Genomic DNA, 21178 nt, shown 5'->3' with positions numbered 1-21178 from the left:
GGAGCAATGCTGTTCTTTGCCTCAGTCCAAGATGGTGAGCATGCTTTGATAGCTGAACAAATCTCTAATCTCAACTGGTTGATCCCCCTAAAACTCGCTTTTGCCTTGTTGCTCTTCCCTGCTGGCCTGGTGCCTGCTTGCATAGCTGCCCTTTGTCACAGTGCAAAGGTGGGGAATTGATGGCAGCCTGAATTCCCCCCTTGGCTTTCTCTGCTCTGCTCTCAACAAGGGGTCAGAGCAGAGCTGCTGCATTTGTGAGGCCAGTGAGAGTTGGTGGGTCTCAAAGGAGGGCATGAACTGCACAAAGGCAGAAAAGGGAGGAAAGCAAAACGTAACCTAGCACTCACAACAGTACTTTATACTGAGGTCTCCCCCATGAGAAGAGGTTGTTTAGAGATAGGTAGACAGAAATAGATACACTTTCTAGTGTTTTCACCAGCTTGTGTTAGATGTCCATGTGTCTAATGAAAACCTTTAAACTCTGAGGGAGCAAGCTTGGAGGTCTCTGCATCATTGGCACAGGCAATCTGCCAACTGTATAATCTATTCATATATATTGAAGACTTTGGATTTATATACCTGTTGCAATTTCAAGGGCTTTGTGTTTTGTCCTCATTTAGACTCTCTTCCTCCCGGAATGTTACCATATCTTCAGAAATACAGCCACCTTCCAGACTTCCTACTGAAGCAGGTGTGCCTTTCATCTTCAGCTCGAATTGCAAATAAGCTGGTTCTCTACCTTCGCTGCTCCCGTCTTCTGTAGTTTGTTCAGATATTTGGTAGGCTTGGATTCAGACTGAGAGAATCTTTGACTGTATTTCTGTAAATCTATTTCACTTAGGTGTAAGTGATGCAGAACCTTTATTTTTTTTACTGCCTCCTGCTTTCCTTCCTCCCCTCCCCCTCAAAATATGTACTTTCCTGAAAGACATGCAAGGTCTTTTCAAAGTTAACTCTCTAAAAAATTACCTTCACTTATAAAATTAACTTTTTTTAGTTGTTGAGGGTTTTTTGCTTTGCAATTTGAAATGCTTTGAAGTTACTTTCTGCTAGTAAACTCCTCAATTTGGCAGATGAATTAATATAAAGGTTCCTTAACTTTTAAGAAAAGCTATATTTTTGAAGAAGCATAATACAGGGAAAGCAAAGTAGGTTAGAGAGTTATACAAAGGTATGCTGCTCTGTTTTCACCTATATAAACAGAGCTTAATCAGAGACCAAGAAGGTATTTAAAATATTCAGGCTCTCTGGACTTGGAGCAGAGAACTGGGGGATGCATAAAAATTGTCAGGAGTCCTCTTCCCTTTGACTTAGTTGGGGAAGTCTGTAACAAGGCCTGCTGCTCTATTCCTACACAACCCGTGGGTTCTGTGTTAAAACTGGATTACACATTTTTGTTAAGTAGTTACCAGAGCTTTCTTTTTAGCTTAAATGACAGTATCTACTGAGATCACCTGCTTTTAGCCAACACAGGAAGCTTAAATCTGGTAGGTATGCATTTTCATATTTCAATAAAGTAGTCCATCTTGATGATTTTCTTCCCCTGAACCTTTTCCAGATAAACTGATGACCTAGAAATGAAGGGAGGTGGTATTAAGGAAACAGTGTACTTAAAGTGAAACTGTTTCATGAGTATGTTTAATAAGTGAAAAGAATGTTGGTAAGGTATGGCTCCCTTGTGTATATTAAAAGAAAATGGGGGGAAGGGTGTTTTTAGATCTGAGAGGTGATCTGAAGAGTAAAGTACTGCTGTGTCATACAGTTTTCAAAATGTCCTGTTAACCGGAACTTAAGCAATATGCTTTTATTTCTTTATCTTCAGAACACTAACTTGCTGTGAAAACTAATGGATAAGTTACAGCGTGAAAGTAAATGTGTTCAATACACTGATCTCAAACCTAACTGTACAGTATTGGGGGAGGGATCCCCCTTTTTTCTTTAGTTCAACTTATAATGTGGCTTATGAATTAATATTTTTTTAAAACTAGAATTTACAGCTAACTATACATAAGGAAGTTTCTTCTAATTGTTCTCTGGTTGTAAACACTGCTTTTGGAAATCTGTTATAGTGCATATAGACAAGCAGAGTTGAGCTGATTTAATTAATTTACACAATAAAGGTACTAAAAAAGGAGTGACAGACCTAGGCATCCAACCTTGAGGCCCATACCACTGTACTTGACTATTATTAGTACTTGAGCTAGTTAGCGTGATGTTTACTTTTGCAGTGATTCCATGTCTTACTTAGCATGGACAGGCCAAGTAAAGCCTATTTGTTCTTTACTTTCAAATTTTATAATCTACTGCTTTCTTGTGATGTTATGTAGTAATACACCAGCTGAATGCAGATTTGGAGGGCACGTAAGATTAACGGGCACAGTATGTGGTAAAGATGTTTCAGGTAATGACTTGTGTAATTACAAGGCAAAATTATGACTGCTTCAGATATATACAATCTTATGTATGTTGTTACTTTGCTATCTGTGATGTGAAGAGTATTTCCACGTATTTCTGTAGTTAGTTTCTGTCACTTAGATTAAGTCAAAACAGTTCCAAGGTCCTATCTCTCCATACCTGATAGTTCCTCATGCCTGAAGATAGCCTGAAAAGACTATAGTAAATTTGTGTTCTGGCTTCAGTTTGGATTTATATTGTATACCGTGATCTGTCAAAATACTGAAGTAACCTAAGCATTTAACAGCAAGAATATCTTAACTGTGGGTGGTAGCACTACGTAAAATAGAAAAGAAAAAAAATCTTATGTTGTAATGATGCCAAACCAGTATTTCAAACTGTGTTCTTAAGAAGGCTGGCACTGAACTGTAGTAGTCAGCAAGAGTCTATGTAGTAGTCAGCAGAACTATGTATGCATATAGAATCTTAGTCTTCTTGGAAACAATGTGGAAGTAGAATTGATCCTAAATTTTGAGAAGACTCCTTTCTGGCTGTAGCAGTTAAATGCAATGCTTGTTAGAGCATGAGTCCATAGAAAATATACTTGCTTTAATGTTAAGAAAGTATACTCTGTATCCTTGACTTGCAGCTGTAGCTCTCTGTACAGCACAGTTTATATGTGGTGGATTAAACTCTTAGTGAGTTTGTTCATGACTAAAAGAAAAAGTTGGTGGGAGCAGCTGATAGACTGGAGGGCAAATCTGCCATTCAGAGAGACCATGATGAGCTAGAGCAGAAGGCAAGCAGGAGCCTCCTGGAGCTTGCAGACTAAGTGCAAAGTTGGGCACCAGGGACAGGAAAAACCCCATACATTGGGGCAGGCTAGGAAATGAATGGGAAGCGGCTTTGTGGAGGTAAGTAATGGTGAACAACAAGCTGAATGAAAAGTCTGTCATGTGGTGTTGCAGAAATTAAGGTTAACCAGGGAGCTGCTTTAGCCCTTGTGCCCCACACAGAATAGAGCCAGATGGTGAGTAATTCTTCCCCTTGGCTCAGTACTTGTAAAGCTGCACTGGGAATGCTGTGTACTCTTTGGGACCCCAGGACAAAAGAAATGTGGGCAAACAGAGGAGAGTCCAGCGGAGTGCTTCTAGGGTGATTAGGGGCTGGAGCATATGCTGTATTAGAACAGTGGGGGAACTGCCTTGTTTAGCCTGAAGACGAGGAGGCTGAAGATGCATCTAATACCTGCTTTCTGCTAGCTAAAAGGCAGGCTCGTAGAGCAGAGGGAGTCAGACTTCTCTCAGACGTGCTCCTGTTGGCAGCGGAGTTGGGCAGTTACGTAACAGAGCAGTTTCGAGTTGTGGCAGGAGGACGTCTGATGGGATGCTAGGGCTGGGGGATTGGAAGCGGCTGAGTGGAAACCGTGGAGATGTCAAAACTTCCCTGAGCAAACTAATTTAACAGTGTAGACAGCTCTTTTTGGGCAGGAGCTTTTATTCCAAAGCTTGCCCACTGACAGCACTTCCAATCTGAAGTTTCTCTATGGTTCTCATACATCAGTTGGAGAGTCTTTGGTCTCTTAGTTAATGCTGTGGTTGGTTCTGCCCAAGTACTTCTAGCTGTGCATAATTTCTATGGTTCATATGGTTATTAGACCGAGGTGAACCACCGAGAAGAGACAAAAGGTTTGTGTTTTTTAAACTCAAGGGTTGGACACATTTTTATGCAAGCTGCAAATTGGTATTGCTTCTAAAGTTAGAGATACAATTCAATTCCAAGCATTTTTTTTTAAATTTATACAGCTAGATGGCTTTAAGAAGAAACCATTAATAGTCCAGACAAAAAATCATGCATATATGCTGCTCTGAGGGCTACACCTGTATCTTCACTTTTTGGACTCTCTAAAATGATATTGGAAAATAAAAGCCATGAATTACCATTCCCTTTTTGAATTTAAACAATCTTTCCCATGTTTTACGTTAATTATTTGTTATTTAAACCTTCTCCACATTCTTCTTGAAATATATTCAATTTTGGAGTCAGTACTCTGATAGCAATTGCATCAGTATCAAATACAGAAACAAACTATATCCTTATTAAGATATTTCTGTCGATAAGTTAAAGATTAGGGTGCATCTTTGGAGTTCTTTTGCCTGCTGTTCTACAGTGGGAATTCCATTCTAACTGGCCGTATGCTGTGACCACTGTGTCCTATTGCAAGTTACTTGTAGATATAATTCCTCATTCTGTGATAATTGGCCATATTCTTTGTGTATGCTGATTTATAGCTATGCTGCATTGAAATGCATATGTTGATAGCAAGGATTTCAGCAGTGCCCTTTACCCTGTCAGTAATCCATCGTGGTTACCATTTTTGTAGAGTCAGGTGGGTGGAAGAGACATATCTAGCATCAAGATCCATGTGAAATTTCAAGTTGTTTGAAGCGTGACAGCTCTTGAGTTTCAGAGAATGACTGTAAGATGCTAGCATGAATGCAACTCATTTTTCTCATTGCTGAAGAACATTGCCCCCTCGTCTCAGCCTCAAAGAGGCCCAGCCTTGAACATTTCAGCGTGGACTAATCCTTAGCTAAAACTGCATAATGTTAAAAGGTTCAGCAGTTACTGCTATTAACAACAAGCTATGACTGGAGCAACTAACAATTTTTTAATGTAAGAGTTATAAATTTACCAATCACTGAAACTTATTCAAAGGATCTCCAGTCTTGCTTAATGGAGGAAATGACAATTCTCCAAGTATTTCCCTGTAACAATTTTTTTTCTTTTAAGCTGTTTTAAAGGACACTTCAAAAGCATGAACAATTTCAGTGATAGATTTCTGATCATTAAATGCATAATGTGGCATGCTCTATTAATTTATGTTTGGGGTTTAATTTGTTGCTTAATTTTGGTACTGAGATTATTGTTACGGATGGCATTAAGTCCTTGTACTTTTGCAAACTCTTACTGATTATGTAAATATGTGTTTTCAAAGTTGCCTTTAGATTCTGTGCAGTTCTGTAGTACTGAAGGCTAATGTCTGGTGTTTGGGCATGTAGTGACTGTGTTTCTAATAAATATTTATAAATATTTAAGTGACTTCACTGATTTTGTTTTTTTTAACTGGATCTCTCCTCCATTATTTGGTTATTAACCTTCCAATCTTTGACATAAAATAAAGGGAGAAAAGTTTTTTATATTTCACTTTAAGCAAAGTTGTATAGCAACCATCCTCTCATTTAAGAAATATTAGTAATCTGAAACTTGTGTACTGTCACTAATGTTGCTTCTGTTTGAACCTTATTGCCACTAATTTAAATATTGTTATTCAGATATGAACATCTGCCTTTTGCAAGTACTGGTTTTTGCTAATACAGAAACTTTTTAACACGTTGGTCAAGCACTTTCTTAAAAACAGATGGATTGTGGAAAACAAAGTAATCAGATTTGACTGTTATGGGAGTTCAGATACCATGTAGGCTGCATAAGCTTTTCATGAGGGAGGGAGACAAGTGTATAAAGTGCTTTTGCACATAGGTAGAGGTCTCTTCTTGTTTACTGGCTTGACAAAAACTCAGTTTTGTTTTGATTGTCAAACTTCCGGCCAGCACCTTCTGTCTTTTAAGTCCTGTCTACCCAAAGCACTAATTTGTTCCTATAGCTCGTCATAGCATTAACAGCTTCCTTAAGTCTGTTTCGCATAAATAGGAGGTACTGACACACAGAAATGGGAGAATGCTGAATTCTTTCACTTATATTTTCAAGGGGATTCGTGGGGGGTGTTGGCTGGTGTTGGGTATTTGTTTGTTCTAGGCTTTGAGTCTTGAGGGTTCCGCAGAAGCAGTTATTTTTGGATTTTGTATTTTGGAGCTTTAGGATTCTGTCATTCAGTTAATGCTCCTGATGCTAATAAAAGCTCTTGCCAGGTCCTATATGTCAGTATGCAAACCGGATAGCCTTTTCTTGCTGCTTGCTTTAAAAATTTGTGTTAATTTTCTTATACCCAATTCGGTTTCCTATAGTAAAAATTTAGCATCCATGTAAAAAGATGTTTGGAGGACAGCAATATAAGATTATGAGAATGAATTAACTTAGATGTCTTCAGACAGTGCTGTACGCATGGTGGAGATGTGTCTTAAGATGTCTGACTCCATTATATCTAGCTAATTTACTAGAAAGTTTTTCATTCCCCGGGTTATCAGGTGGATTGACAGAACATACTTGATTACAAAATGCAAGAAGTTTTATTCAACTGTTGCAGGTTTATTGCTGTTATATTTAAAACTACAGAAACTATTAGAAATATAAAAATCTTTATAAAACAGGTTGTCTTGAGCATTAAGTGTTCAGAGAATAATCTGAGAAGTATAAATTTGTAAATTTACCAGCCTTAAATAAGTTTTTCTGCATGATTTCTGGGAGGTGAGGAAGCTGGAATGAAGAACATATGAGTCAACTGTACATTACCACTGTTTAACTTTTTTTGTCCGTCAGATTTACTTGTTTCCCATATATGCCACAAGGGACAATATACTTAAGCTCCTACCATAAGTCTTGTTACTTGTTCAGAACTTCTTATTCTTTTGATCCATATGATGTTCTGCATCTCTGTTGAGTTTTGAAGACAGTAAGCTGTTTACCCAACTTCCCTAGTAACTGTAATATAAGCATTAAACAAGTAAATGAAATGAAAATTTGTTTTGATTTTGTTCAGGTAGGGTGCCTCCAAATGTGTAGGTTCCTTATTTAAGAGTCTGCTGAAGCTCACTAGCTTAAGTAGGTCTTGAGTGTTTTGTATTGTGTATCACTGTAATTAAGTTTTATCAACTAAGTTTATAGTCAGAAGTGGTAATCAAAGTATAAATCTATTAATGCCTACTGTAGGATGCCTGTCCACACAGTCTGAGGTGAAAGCTGAAAGCTGTAAGCCGTTCTCAACGCTGTCTCCAAGGATGAGGGAAGTACGCTAAATCTTCACCTTCCCACTGATGAGAGTTGGTGAGGAGGATGCAGTCATTCTGAGTGTCAGACGTTGGAAGAGTAAACCCCTGACTCTGTAGGCTGGGGTTCCCAAATGCAGGCTTCCTTGGGTACAGTCAGCTCCAGAGTTGTCACTGTCTTTGCCACCTGCTGAGCTTCCCAGCCTGTGAGCTATGGGGGTAGCACCCTGTGTCCAGGCAGCTCCTGGTCTTAGGCAGGTGCCTGTGAAGTGGTGCTGACTGCAGCTCAGGTAAGTGCCTGTCAAGGGGCACTTGCTGCTAATCAGGAAACAAGGGTGTGGAAGTACTTTGAGATAAGTATCAGGAAATGCTGCTACAGAACACCTGGCAGGAGTTTGTTTACGGTTTCTTGGAAATTCCTGCCTTGTGTCACACTCAGTCTGGAAAAGCAATGTGTTAGAAACCCTGCAACATGTATTAACTATGTCTTTAGTGCACTAACAGGCATCTGGGCTGTATGTTGGAGTGAAGCAAGTCTCACTCTTTCAATTTTCTGTAATTGCTCTAATTGTTATCAGCAGTTTTGGAAGCAGGAGGAACCTTTGGTCTGCAAATAGGATTCTGAATTTTACCTTGCTTCAGGGGGGCTGAATTCTGTAATGGTTATACTGTCAGGCTTTTTGAGAGTCAGCTGAATGTTATGCTGAGGAGGGAAACTTGGAGACACTGTTCCTTCTGAAGAAACATCCCCTCTGTTTAGAGGGGGCCTATAAGGATATTTATCCCTTGCTCTTTCCCATCTAAAGCTGCCTTCTCCAGTAAGGCTAGCAGCAGCTTTATTTATCTTAGCTCTTCGTGTACCTTTCTGTCACTTTTGGTACTGGTTGTTTGCTTGATTGGAATAATTGATTTGTGTGTATAAAAACCTTTACTGCTCTAGACCTATGCTATCCTTAATAATTATAACCACAAGAAACTATTCAGTTCTTGGGATGTCTGAACAGGATGAAATGGTGTGCTGCCTTGGGCTACTTTACGGAACATAGTTACTTGGATAATATTAACAAAAATTTGTTTTAAACGTTTATTTTCAGATTGTGTCATGAAACTGGCAGTACATTTTCTAATCATATCATACTTTTGCAGATTTTTTAAGATTTGCATATCCAAATGTAAACCTCTCAAGAAGTTTTTCTACTGTTTTAGTTTCTCTGTACTTTATACCTATTGTTCATCTATAGCTAAGAACAATTAGACATTTTTAATAAACTGTGAGACAGTGTGAACCAGTAGTGGCAAGGAGTGGAGAAAGAGGCACTGTTAATTGAAGTAATGAAATCTGTAATTTGTGGCCCAGTATTTCCCTAACAGTGAATTACAATATGATTGCAATATTCTTATGGTATGAATTCAAGTTGCTTTCCCTTTCAGTTTGATAAGTTGCCACATCACTGTTTTCATAGGAGAATGCAGATGACTCCTCTTTGGCTTCAGGCTAAATAGGGAAGAGAAATGTGGGGAAGATAAGTTCAAAGAGGTCAAACTTCTGTGAGAGAAGTTTGCATGTTGTTCCAATCATTTCTCATTTGCCTCTTAGCTGAAAAAGAATATATGTTATTAATACTAACAAAATCTAATTTTACCTTCACAGATAAATTTGAGCAGTTTTGGGCAATAAATCGAAAACTCATGGAGTATCCTCCGGAAGATAGTGGATTTCGATACATCCCATTTAGAATTTATCAGGTAGGAGACAATGAAATAAAACCACTTTTACCAAACTCTTCCACTGAGGTGCCATATATCATAATCTGTTTTCAGAATTAAATATTCACTTTTCTAACATTATGGTAAAATCTTGTATGCTCATCTTTGTTGGCCTCTTGAGTTGTGTGAGACAAAATAGACTGTATTTATTATAATAGGTAATTACCATTCATTGTTGTAAGTGTGTAATACTTCAGAATGTGCTATGGCTGATATAGATTGTTTGTTTTAAAAAAGCTAATTATGTCATTAAAAATAACTGCCAACTGTGAAGATTGCTTTGGATGCAAAATGCCCTCTGAAAGGTCTAAGTCAAACACTTCAGGAGCAACACTTTTCCCATTACCACTGTATAGGCTTTTTTTTCTTGTTAGCACTATGAGGTGAAAGTAATGGCATAGATCTTGCATCTAGTTCTTACCTTTGTCTTGCAATTATATACTTTACAATCCAAAACTAGCTTTGAATATTTTTTCTGTTTTAATATATCAGTGCTCTATTTTTCTCAGTAGTTTATTTGGAAACATATTCCTTGTAATCCTTACAATTTTTTAATGTCCCTTTAGTTTTTGTAGCATTAAAGTCACAATGAAGTTTGGAATTAAGTATGGTTAAAAGCTTATACAGAATTCATGTAGCCTCTGCATAAATGAAACAGTTCTGCTCTGTTTTGTTTTTCGAACATTTTCATCTATATACATTTGCTTTGCACCTATAACTATCAGTCCTTTATTCATAGTACTGAGTAGTCTGATACTACTTTATAACAGCCATACAACTTTATAGCGACCATACAAACCTATACAATCTTGCAGTGGGACTGAAGTAACTTTTAGATATAAGACACTTACTGTCATAGTGAAACCTTAGATTGAGAACGGAAGTCAGTTATTTTGTCAGAGATCATAGCAGATGGCAAGGTTTGTATAAGTACAAAAAAGTATGTATCAGGAAAAGTAGTTTACTCACAGTATTTCGTTTGTTCGGTAACTAAGTTGTTTGTTTGTTCTCCGATAGGTGTTTGGGGTTTTTTTAAATCTTTTCACAGAAATCACGTAAATGTGTTTGCGAAATGGAGATTTTGCTGCCTGAATAAGGTACAGACCTTTAAGCCATAAGGGAAATTTTCTATATCACATGATTTCATGCTAGTAAAGCTTTTTTTAAAAAAAAAAAGAGGGGGAATCTAATTCAGTAATATCTATCCCTTTAGCCAGTAGTACTTATCTTGATTCTCATTACCTTTTCAATTGGAAACCCTTACTAGCCATAGTTTAAACCCAAAATATCTAACTAAGAATAGAAGACCAAACACAAATAAAGATGATGCTAAGACAGCCTTTGTGAAGGTTGGTGTGTATTATTTTCAGTAGGGCTGCTCTTATTTCTAAATATTTTCAGTAATGTTCCTCTTTTGAAAGAAGTGGATGCAGGTGTTCCTAGCTTTTTTTGTTTGGTTTGTTGGCTTGTGTACTGATTACCGCTCATCATAAAAGTCTATGTATTTAAATGAATTTTCAGAAAGTGTTAGGAAGGGCAAGATTATAATTTGATTCAAAGCAAGGAGTTAATTCCTGTAGTTTTAACATAATTTTACAGTACTTAGCAACAGACTTGCATATGCTGAAGTAACCAATTCAGAAGTATTATTAAGATGTATTTAACCCTGATTGCATTCAATTTCCATTAGTGCTGATAGAAGTCAGCTTTGCATTCTAATTCATTGCTTGCATATCTCTACATAAATACCTGAAAGCCAATTTTCCCTGGGTTCGTATTACAGTGGATGTTTATTCCCTATGTGTTTTCACATAGTGTGTTTGTAGATCCTTAAGGGTATACAGGTGAATGATAGGAAATCATTAGGCATTGCCTTCAGTGGGGAAAGTACCCCCAAAATTATTAGAAGGAAATTCTGTGAAGTGAACTGCCTAGATTGTGTTTTGGCAGTATGAGGTAGATGGATTTGTTTTCCTTTAAAGAAATGTACTAGATTATGATATCAACTAAAAATCTGTCTTAGCAACAATTAAATGTGGCTGGGAAAAGTTCCTGCAGAAAAAATGCATGCAATAAAGTGATCTGACATGCTTTTCACTGAAGGCCTGATATTTTCAAAACTCAAAGGCTCTTTCAATTATAAAGCTTGTCTATTAAAATACACTTCTAAAGAATAATATGAATCATACCTCGTGTGGTATCCAAATCTGATGGTGTGTGTGGGAGAAAGAAGTAGCAAAAATATGAATGTCATACTTGGGTAAGTCAGAACTAAACTAACCACAGGTAATTTTAAAAGCCCTTGTCCAACACCTCTTCTTTTAAATGTAGCAGCTAAGATTAGACCAGAATCCTGGCATCTACTGTAGAAGATGAAGAAAAAGACTGAGTATTGCTATGGATCAACTCACTTGCAATTTTAAAAGTTAGCTAAGAGATCTTGGAGATTTTATTACCAGCTGTCATAGTCTAAACTGTGTCATATGGAACTTGCACCAAACGAACCTTTGACATAGGTGGAAACTTTTTCTGCCAGAGACAGTTTAAAAGTAGCGATTATATATTTGTGACACTTTTACTTACATGCATCCAAAAAAAAGTACCCCACTTCATCACTTCAGAGATGTAAGCTGCTGTGTCTTCAGTTGACAGTTGCATGAAAACTTTTGCCTGTTTGATAGTACTGTTGAATAGAGTGCTTTTTTCACTTGTTCTTTTGATAGCAAGAGAGAAAATAATGTTTCGAGTATATTATGCATTTAAGTGTTGCTTTTTTTGTACAGTACTAGGGCTAGTTTGACTTGAGGCCTTTTTCCCTATGTTTATAAGACCAGCTGGTTTTGCACTTTCTAATTGAACAAACTACATGGCTGATAGATGGCAGGAAGTTTTCATCAGTCTTTGGCCCCAGGCACTGTGACAGCACATATTAGTCAGGCACCAGAGAAGAGTCTCTACGTGCAGATAGAGACTACCCTGATGAAGTATTGTCTGCTGTCTTATGCTGCAGATGGGAGCACTCTGAATCTCAGTTGTTGTGCACTTAGTTTGTGCTCATCCCTGAATTTTGATATCTTGCTCGCTCCCTGTGTGATGCTCACCCATTTGCTCTTGCGTACTCTCTCCCTGTCTGTCTTCCTCCCTTCGTCTGGAGTCTGCCCTATGAATATATAGGATTTAAAGTTGTAAATGGCATTTCATTCTTGAGAATGAAATTACAAAAATATATTAAATAAAATGCATTAAAAATATGCATAACTAGTTCTTCTGAGCTTTTCTAGAGTTGCATTTGGCTTAAGGCAGGCTGGCTGTTGTGTGTTTGCCAGCCCCAAACGGGATGATCTGGGATTCTTTGTTTGCTTGTTCATTTATTTGGGTACTAGGACGTGCCACAGTACTGGAATGAACATTTCCTTTGCCTCTATTTTCTAAAGGTTTTGATTAGGTTATTAATTTTATTACCTAATTACATAGTAGGCCTTAGCTTTGAACAGGTTTTCCTATTGTAAGTCCCTTAATACATTGTGATTAAATCCTACAGTCACAAATTATGATGTTTATCTGGCTTAGTAACGTGAGTGAAATTCTCCAAACTTAATACATCAGTTAAATCCAACACTCTGCTCTTTCTGTCAAAGTTGCAGTACTGAGATGTCTAAATAGGTTTAAATGTCTACCATGACCTGTTCTCTAAAAATAGGAAAGTGGGAGGGGGAAATTAAATATTGAATACATTATTAATATCTGGCTCAATAAATTAATCAGAAGCCCAAGCATGGCCTTTTCCCAAGCAATGGAAGACCCTTTTATTTGTATTTCCACATTAATTGGCAGAGCTTAAATAATCAATTGCAAAATCCATTACAAGTATGCAAATCAGCATCACAATTTGGCACATATTATAGCTACTCAAACATATGAAAACAGATTGTTTGGAAAGATACTGGGTCCACCTGTAAAGTTTTCAAGTAATATTGAATCAATCCTTTTATGCTAGTAGGCTATTGATATCTTTGTTTTGGGTGGAAAGCTTCCATTGCATTTCAAGGCTGAATTTGCCTGACGTCAATTCCAATTTCTAGATTTTGTTTTGCATTACACCACTTTTAAGGTCATTTGACTTTCTAAACCTCCAAGTTCACTTATGGCCTGATTTCACCAGCTTCAGTTTTCTTTGCTAAGAGGAATCAATTAAACTCTTTTTCAAACACTAGCTGGTATTTTGATAATCCTCAAGATTAGTATTAAAGTTAGGGAGATGTAGAGACCAAAAGTAAAGTTTATTTCTATAGGATTTTAGATCAAAAATACTTCAAGCGTTGGTGGGATATAGAGGTAAAATTAGCTGCTACTTGAAACTGCAAATCTGAACATTTTTATGAAAGAAGTTGAAATGCAATGACTCGTTAAGCAGAACTAGAAAATGCACGTACTGTCTACCTGAAGAGGGCAGCACAACACAAGTTTGAGTGTATTGTTGGCTAGTGCAAAACGCTGTTTGATAGACCTGTGTGTAACACCTTATTTAACTTTTTCTTGTTTATTAAAAACGATGTTTTCACAAAGGACCTGCTGAAAACACATCAATTTATTTCTTAGATTTCATTTTACAAAGGGGAAGTTTGAGTGAAAATAATGTGAAATGATGATTGGCTTGCAAACCAGAGCGGTGCTCACTGAATTTCTGGGCTGCAAGTTAAAAAATGGGCTCTGATACATCATTAATTCAGTACACAGGATGACTTATTCTAATGACCGATGGTTCAGTGCTGAAGAAACACTAGCGCACTTCCACCAGTTTTAAATCACTTCAAAATTAAAGCTCTATGAATGAGAAAGTTTAAAAGCTTTGGTAGGCAAATATTTTTTCTAGGTCCTCATTATTGTGGTGGGAGTGGAGAACCAACCAAAAAAACCCACTCTTCTATCAAGTTTTGCATATGGGCAGCGTGATCCATAGGTTGCTATGAATACTTGTTTTCTGAAATTGATTGCTTAGTTCTGTGCTGAAAGTAATAGTGATTCAACAAGTTGTCACCTTGAGTTGAAGGTCACCACAGTTGAGGGTCCATAATTGCATAAGCTTTTTCTGGTCCATCTAAGTACAAAGTGAAATGGGCTAGCTCAAACCAACGCTGTTAAAGATCACTTTTTAACACATTTTTTATTAAGGAATGTCCATGCAGTTCTTTTAAAAGACGTAAGGACCCCAAGTGCAAGGTCAACCTTGTGCCTTTAAAAATCTCAGCACAGGATGGGGGCTGTCAGAGTTTAAAAGAATAATTCTGAGATTATAAACTGTATTTGTTGTCAGAGATGTCACTAAAGTTTACATAAATATGCCCAAGTTATCTGTAAAACTGTCAATCTACCTAGTTCAAAGCTATTGTAAAAGTTGCGTAGTGCTCAGGGAAGGAGGTGCAGAAGAGATGGGGCTATAAAACCTTGATTTGGGTAGCTTCTCTGAGCCATGGTTGAACTGTTAGCAAGCTGGATAGTTTTAAGCTAGCTCAGGCTTGTCAATAGGGGCTACAGTAATCCTGAGTTGAATGCAGATGTAGCTTGTATACAAAGAATAAAGCAGTTTTGCGTGTATGAAAAATAGTTTGTTGAGATTCTGAATTGCATTATAACCAGTTTAAAACAGTTAAGGGATACAGTGGATTCTGCATAGTGGGGAAAACTGGGTAGTATTTTGTTTTAAATTCTTTTTATCTTATCACATACTCTCAGATCTTAGAAGAATCTAGGTGTATTAAAAACCAGAAGCACCTCAGTAGTTAATATATTAACTTCTGTAAAGAGTTATATAGACTTTTTTGCTAGCAAAAGATAAGTCAAAATATATTTTGAGTTACAATGAAATAACGAACACTTTTGGTGGGGAAAAAATTTTCTGAGCAAATTATTTTTGTATAAAATTAATTTGTCATCTTTTATATGAATTGTCTTATGATAATGAACTTGGATATAAGTAAGTTTATGTAAATGTTCATGCTAGAAGTTTTAATTTAAACCATGAGGTTTGAATTCTTGACTCTATTTCCTGAAACTGTTTAAGATAGTACTCTTGTATATTTATATATCATCCTAAATTTATTGTGAAAGTTAATATATGCATGCAATTTTAAAAAAATTGCACTTTTCACCTCAACCTTGAGTGTTAATTCTTAAGAATATGAATATGTTGAGAAGCTGGGATGAAGACAATGAAGCAGGAATTCAGTTGCATTAGATCTGTGTGGAGTTACCATTAGATCTTGGAATTTAAATGCAGTGCTCTTTAGTATATCGCTGCCTCTCTTTTGATCATTAAAGCTGATCATTTTACTTCTCTGTTTCACTTGGTTTAGTCAACACAAACTCATTTGCCACTTTCACCACATACCTCGTTATGTGGTCAGGTTCTTATTTTGTAGCAAGAGGGATTTTTGCTACCTGAAACTTGCAATCCGGAGCTGTATTCCTCTGAGATTGGCTCTTGCACTCTGATATAACAGCAAAAAAGTCCCCCAGCTGGTTAACTGCTTTGCAGTCAGAAAAAGGGGAGAAGCAGATATGGAATTTTTTTCTCAGAGGGATGAATAATGTAATCATCAAGGGTTACTTCTGTGGCTGTGCAGAATATGCAGTGCCTATTGCTTAGGACTTAAAATAGAACAAAGCCTAGCCTATGATGATGATGCAAAAAGTTAACTCAGCATAGATGAAAGTCACAGCAGTACCTGTTTTGATTTGTGAATATCAGGATGCCATCTTATTTTTCCTTACTTATTTTTAAGTAAAATAGGTAAATAAAGCAGGTTAACTTTTGCACGAAATTGAGGATTAGAAAATACAGAAAATGTTCCCTTTTTTTGAAAGTACCAAGACTTCTATTTGCACTTTCTGGAAGACTGAAAGCAAATTGTACACAGGTAAATGTGGAATGGAACAAACCTATGAGGAAGTGGGATGCAACACCAAGCTCTAGGAATACATTATGAAGTAACAAACAACTTTATGCCATACTGCTATCTATGTTTGACTACAGGAGTTTCTTCTAGTTATTTCTACATTATTTTAGAAAACTAAGGAGAATTATTGGTTTTAATACTCCTAAGTAGACTGAAAGTGTTGTATGAAGTATTGTACTATTCATTGCTCTTAAGCAAATAACACAATGTTTGCTAAAGTTATCTGCTTAATAGGTAGTCAGTACTCAATTGCTTTTGTGAGGCTTAGGTCTGCATATGCATGTAAGACACCACAGCTGTGAAAAGCGCTATTGATTTTTTGTTACTGACTCTTCAGATACCTTGATATTTTATCAATTGCAAATAAGAATCCTCCTCTGGGAAGGAAGTGTAATACTTCAAGGCCATGCTTGTGTTGTAGATGTCTTTGTCTTCCCAGTGCTCAACAAAACTGTCTCTTGGAACTGTTTCTTCTATTTAGCCTCTGTTATTTCTGGCCTTATGACCGTTACCTGCTGTCTGTTCTGTGTGTTATCGCTTGGAACATTGACTTCCTGCTCCTAGGATCTGTAAAACTCGCCTGAGGTTAAGTAATGCAAATTCAGTTGTTCAGAGAATATAGGGCTACTTTCCCTGGGCAAGCAAATTTAATAGATCATTTGAAAGACCACGCTACAGCCAGGATGTGGTTCACCCATGCTCGTTAGGTATTTTGACATGAAAGTGGTTCTGCAACTTTTGGTATGGAACTGGGAATGGAACTTCTGGCAATATATACTCTTGCTAAAAATGACCCACAAGGTATAACAGGACATTTGCTTTGGATAATGTTTGTTCGAGTATGTCCTAAAAAGCAGAGAAGACTCTCTAGTTCTTTCAAGAACAACAAAATTTTTACTTCGTATATGTACAGGTTATAATTTTGACTGCAAGTTTATATTTTCTTGATCATGTAAAGTATGCAAATGTAAGAAAATCAGTTGAAATAGTTTGGATACACACTTCTATAGCAGAAAAATGGTCCACTGAGTAAGTTTGTATGTCCTTCATGTTATGAAATATTCTTTTAACATATATGTTTTCATATCTTATCCTTTCATGTTATTTCAAATCTTAGGAGTAAGAAGTTTTAAAGATGTACATTTATCATGCATCATGCATTTGTCATGACCATGTTAAAGCATAGGTACAGGTAGTCATAGAATTATCTTAAGCTTCAATCTAGTGATATACTTCTGCATTACTAATTTACATGACTGCTGTTAGTGTGAATTAAATGTATAAAGAGTAGCCCGTTTGTTTAATCTTTTTTTCCCTTTGTTTTGTTGCATGCCCCTTAAATACTAGAGAGTGTAAAGTTCCTGTTCATCACCATGAAGACTTTAAACTTCATGAGGAAACCAAAGCTTCCTTCTCACCATATAACTATAGAAATCCTAATACAAACTGAAGAAAAAGCAAAAGGATGCATTTTTTTAATAAGTTGTAATCAGGTATATATTGTAATTTTTGCAGCCACTGAAAGTATGTAATTTATTAGAGCAACTTAAAATGTACTGGGGGAAAAACAAGTCATTTGATTTATTCTATATGTTGACTTTACAGCTAGTCCTGCAACCCACATCACATCCTGTCAGTGAGTCAATTTTTCTGGTAATTCTAGATAGGTGTGTTGAGCATGTTTATACTCCTTTTCAACTTACGGGTTTAGTTACGTATTGGACAGACAAAACCATCACTTAGTTATTTTACTCAAAAAACTTTAATTAGTTCTGTATTGTAATGCGACATAACCTTATTCTCTGAACAGTGATGTGACATTGCAGATAAGCAGTTCAAAGTTCTGAATGCTAACAAAAGCAGTGGCAGCCTTATACAAAGTACATAAAATCATAACTAGAGTATCTGTTAGGTGGAGTTTGCAGAGACTAGTTAAAGAAATACTCGAAATAATCTTTTTATTTTCTTGGAATGTTGTTCCAGTCCTAATGATTTGGAGAGTAAGTAAAATAGAAAAATCAGCAAAGGTATACAATCAAGCAATGGGGTGTCTGGAAGAATCCCTCTGTAGCTTGGAAGATTTGAAGCAGGGGAGAGAGGCAATGGTTACAGGATAAAAACAAATGATGGTGGCATGTTTTATGCCTCTTGTAATAGCTGCTTAAAAAATGCCAATGAAATTTGGAAGGTGACAGATTTCAAGTGGATAAAACAAGAGATCATCCCCTTTTTGTGTATGTGTGTACTTCAGCTTGTTGAGCTAAAAATCAAGGGTGAACTTTCTCTCTTATGAAAGAGATGTTTATAGGTTTTTAATAGATGATTGAGGAAGATCGAGTGTTTCAAGGTTTCTTTCAGTGTGTATATGTCTTTCTTAGTGAGTTTAAATTTTGCCAGTTGTCCCTGATATAGTCACTGACTGCTTGTCATGGGATTTGATTTGGGGAGGGGGAGGGATTGCTTGAAATGCAGAGGAAGTGTGGTGGAACTTTCATTCAGTTTGTTTTACTGGGGCTCTGTGGATGCCTCTTACAACCTACTGTTTTAATACTTCAGATGAAGGCTGGCCGAGGAAAATGGAAGAGAGCAGATACTGTTTTTCAGCTGAGTCTGTAAAGATATAAAAATAAAGGTTAAATCTGAGTAATCAGTTTGTGAGGACTATTGTTGAGAGAGTTTCTTTAGTCCCAACTGCACGAATACACTTTCTAAGAGAATGGTGTGTTCCTTCTAGCAAAGAAATTGGCAAGGATAAATTTTATGTGCTGGCAACAGCGTGACCAGTGCTTCTAAGGAAATTATTTGGATTAAGGGGACTGTGTTCCTGTTAAACAAATAGATGGAGAAAAAAAGAGAGTTTTTTTCAGTGTGTTTCATTTTGATCCTGATCGAGCATTGAGTTTCATGAAGGTAACTTCTCATTTTGTCTGTGGAAAGTTCCACATAACGTGAAATGCTGTGCTGTGGAGCGGCAGAGGCAACCTTGCACTGCTGCTGTAAATTAGGCTTTGTGTAGAAATAAGCTGGGTTTACTTTTTTAAGTGGGACAAGCTTGTAGAAATACCTTATTTCAGTATTCTAGTAGAATAAATATTATCAGCATTTGAATTTCCTCCCTCTTGTGTGTCTATTGTAATCAGAAAGCAGCAATTTGCAAGCAGACACTTAAAGCATTAGTCCAGAGTGTTGCAGGGTCTTGGGCATCGGAGTGATTACAACTTAGTTACTTAGTGTCCATCACAGAATCACATACTCCTCACAAACCAAGCCAAAAAGAAAGGTATGAACTTGAGCTCATCCTTCTCTGAAAGTCTCTGATTTTTCGACTGGAATTGTTTCATTGTAGATGTGTGGGCATAAAAAGTGAGAGAACAGCTTTTCTTGAAACTCCCTGCATTCTGGCAGCTGAAGAGCTTGTACACAATTTTTGGAGGGAACAGAGATAAAAATCAGTTACAATGGTTTAATAACAGAATTACAAACTCCATGCACTCTTCCCGTTCTTCCCCTCTCCCTGGCCTGTGGACTGTTAGCATTGAATTTGATGTGTTGAAGTAAAATAATCACTTAAGTAAATACAGGGGGGTAATTAATACTTCTTAACACAGAAATTCAGATAACTGCTTCAGATTTAATAAACCAATATGAATATTCTAAGCAGCTTATTTACTTAAATTTACATTCTAGAAGTTACCTTTGCTGTTACCACAACGCCTATAAATTGAATTTTATACCTACAGCTTGGAATACATCTGTGATGAATAATACAGTGATTTTAAGGACAGTCATCAAAGTTCATTGAGCACAGAAAAAATACTGGACTAATAAAAAAAAGTAATATTTTAGAGGCATTTATTAAACTAGCATTCTCACACTAGAGTACCTTTTTATTTTTTTAGTCAATATACTAACATTGTATTTTCTCTTGTATACTGTATTCTAGTTGTCTGAGTATGCTGAATGTAATGCATTTATTTCACTTTTATCTTTATCACATTCATATTGGTAAAACACAATGTAAAATTGTATATAATTTAACAAAGAGATATGGTGACTAAAGTAATTTTCCTCCTTCGGAAATCTTCATGATGATAATTTCGGAGTCCATGGGAAGTCTCCCTCTATTTTTAGCAATCCATTTGTATCAGAATTTTCGTTTAAATGGTCTTGCATTTTGCTTCTAGCAGGTAACTTACTTTGAGTATTTTTAAAGTGTAAGATTTCTATATCTTTCATTGAGGTTTTTCAAAGCCAAAGTAAAAAACTGCTGTCTTTGGATCAAATAAATATAAAGTATTATAGTCTGCCTGACACAGTAACCATTTTTGAGTCTTGTTTGCTGTCATACAAGATGTAAAGTAGAAAGACACATATTGCGTCCTCATTTTTTTCTAAACGTGGAATGAAGATGTAGGAATCAAACACTTTTTTGCTTTAAATGTCTTGTATCAGAGAAGAATCTGTTTTTTTCCTTCTGCTTCTCAAACTGCTATTTTTGAATAATAGCAGCTTGTTAAGAAAAGGCTTCCTTCGTTTGCGCTGAAGTGAATAAATGACCTTTCATTGAATTCTTTGGGAAGTAGACACAATTTAAGTTTATTTGTAAGTAACAAGCATGGATTACTTTTATATTTTTTTAAACAAATCTGTAGGTTTGTGGCTAACTTACTGGAACATAGTGTTTGTGTGTAGGTATACTATGCTACAATTCAGTAGTGAAAATGAAGTTACCTTGATGTTGTGTTTTGGCATTTAAATACTGGATTTCAAGTTATGCTGTAACTTGAATCTCTAGTCTTAGAGTATAAGTGTATTATTTCTTAGCACACTTTAAAAATACTGTTTCAAAGTTATTCTGACTGTAGCATGAAGTGATTGCTTATAAAGTAGTCATTGAAGAAGTAAGAGTATAATTTGAAATATTTTTTTAAGTAAAATACAGAGACTCCAGCTGACACACAAAACTTTCAGAATCTTATTTAGAAGGATAAACTGGAAGGTGTCTTGGGAAATAGCAGTGATTGTGAATAAGGAAATATTTTAATCTTAAAAACACAAGTTAAATAAGATCGGACTATATCGAACAAATCAATTTAATAAGTAATGCAGTGTCTCCTG

At 36.4% G+C, this 21178-nt stretch overlaps 1 protein-coding gene across 1 annotated transcript in view; it reads left to right on the top strand.

The window, feature by feature from the left end:
* The window catches only part of ATG5 (autophagy related 5), a 78531-nt gene that overhangs the window by 26814 nt on the left and 30539 nt on the right, over positions 1 to 21178 (top strand). Inside the window, exon 6 of the mRNA XM_075087378.1 lies at positions 8989 to 9083. Within this exon, the coding sequence (XP_074943479.1) occupies positions 8989 to 9083 (95 nt within the window). The remainder of the gene's footprint in view (positions 1 to 8988; positions 9084 to 21178) is intronic.

This window comes from Phalacrocorax aristotelis, chromosome 3 (assembly GCF_949628215.1).
Source record: "Phalacrocorax aristotelis chromosome 3, bGulAri2.1, whole genome shotgun sequence".
In the NCBI taxonomy this organism is placed as follows: domain Eukaryota; kingdom Metazoa; phylum Chordata; class Aves; order Suliformes; family Phalacrocoracidae; genus Phalacrocorax; species Phalacrocorax aristotelis.
Note: the sequence above shows the minus strand (reverse complement) of the source record. Positions and strands in the feature narration are given on the sequence as shown.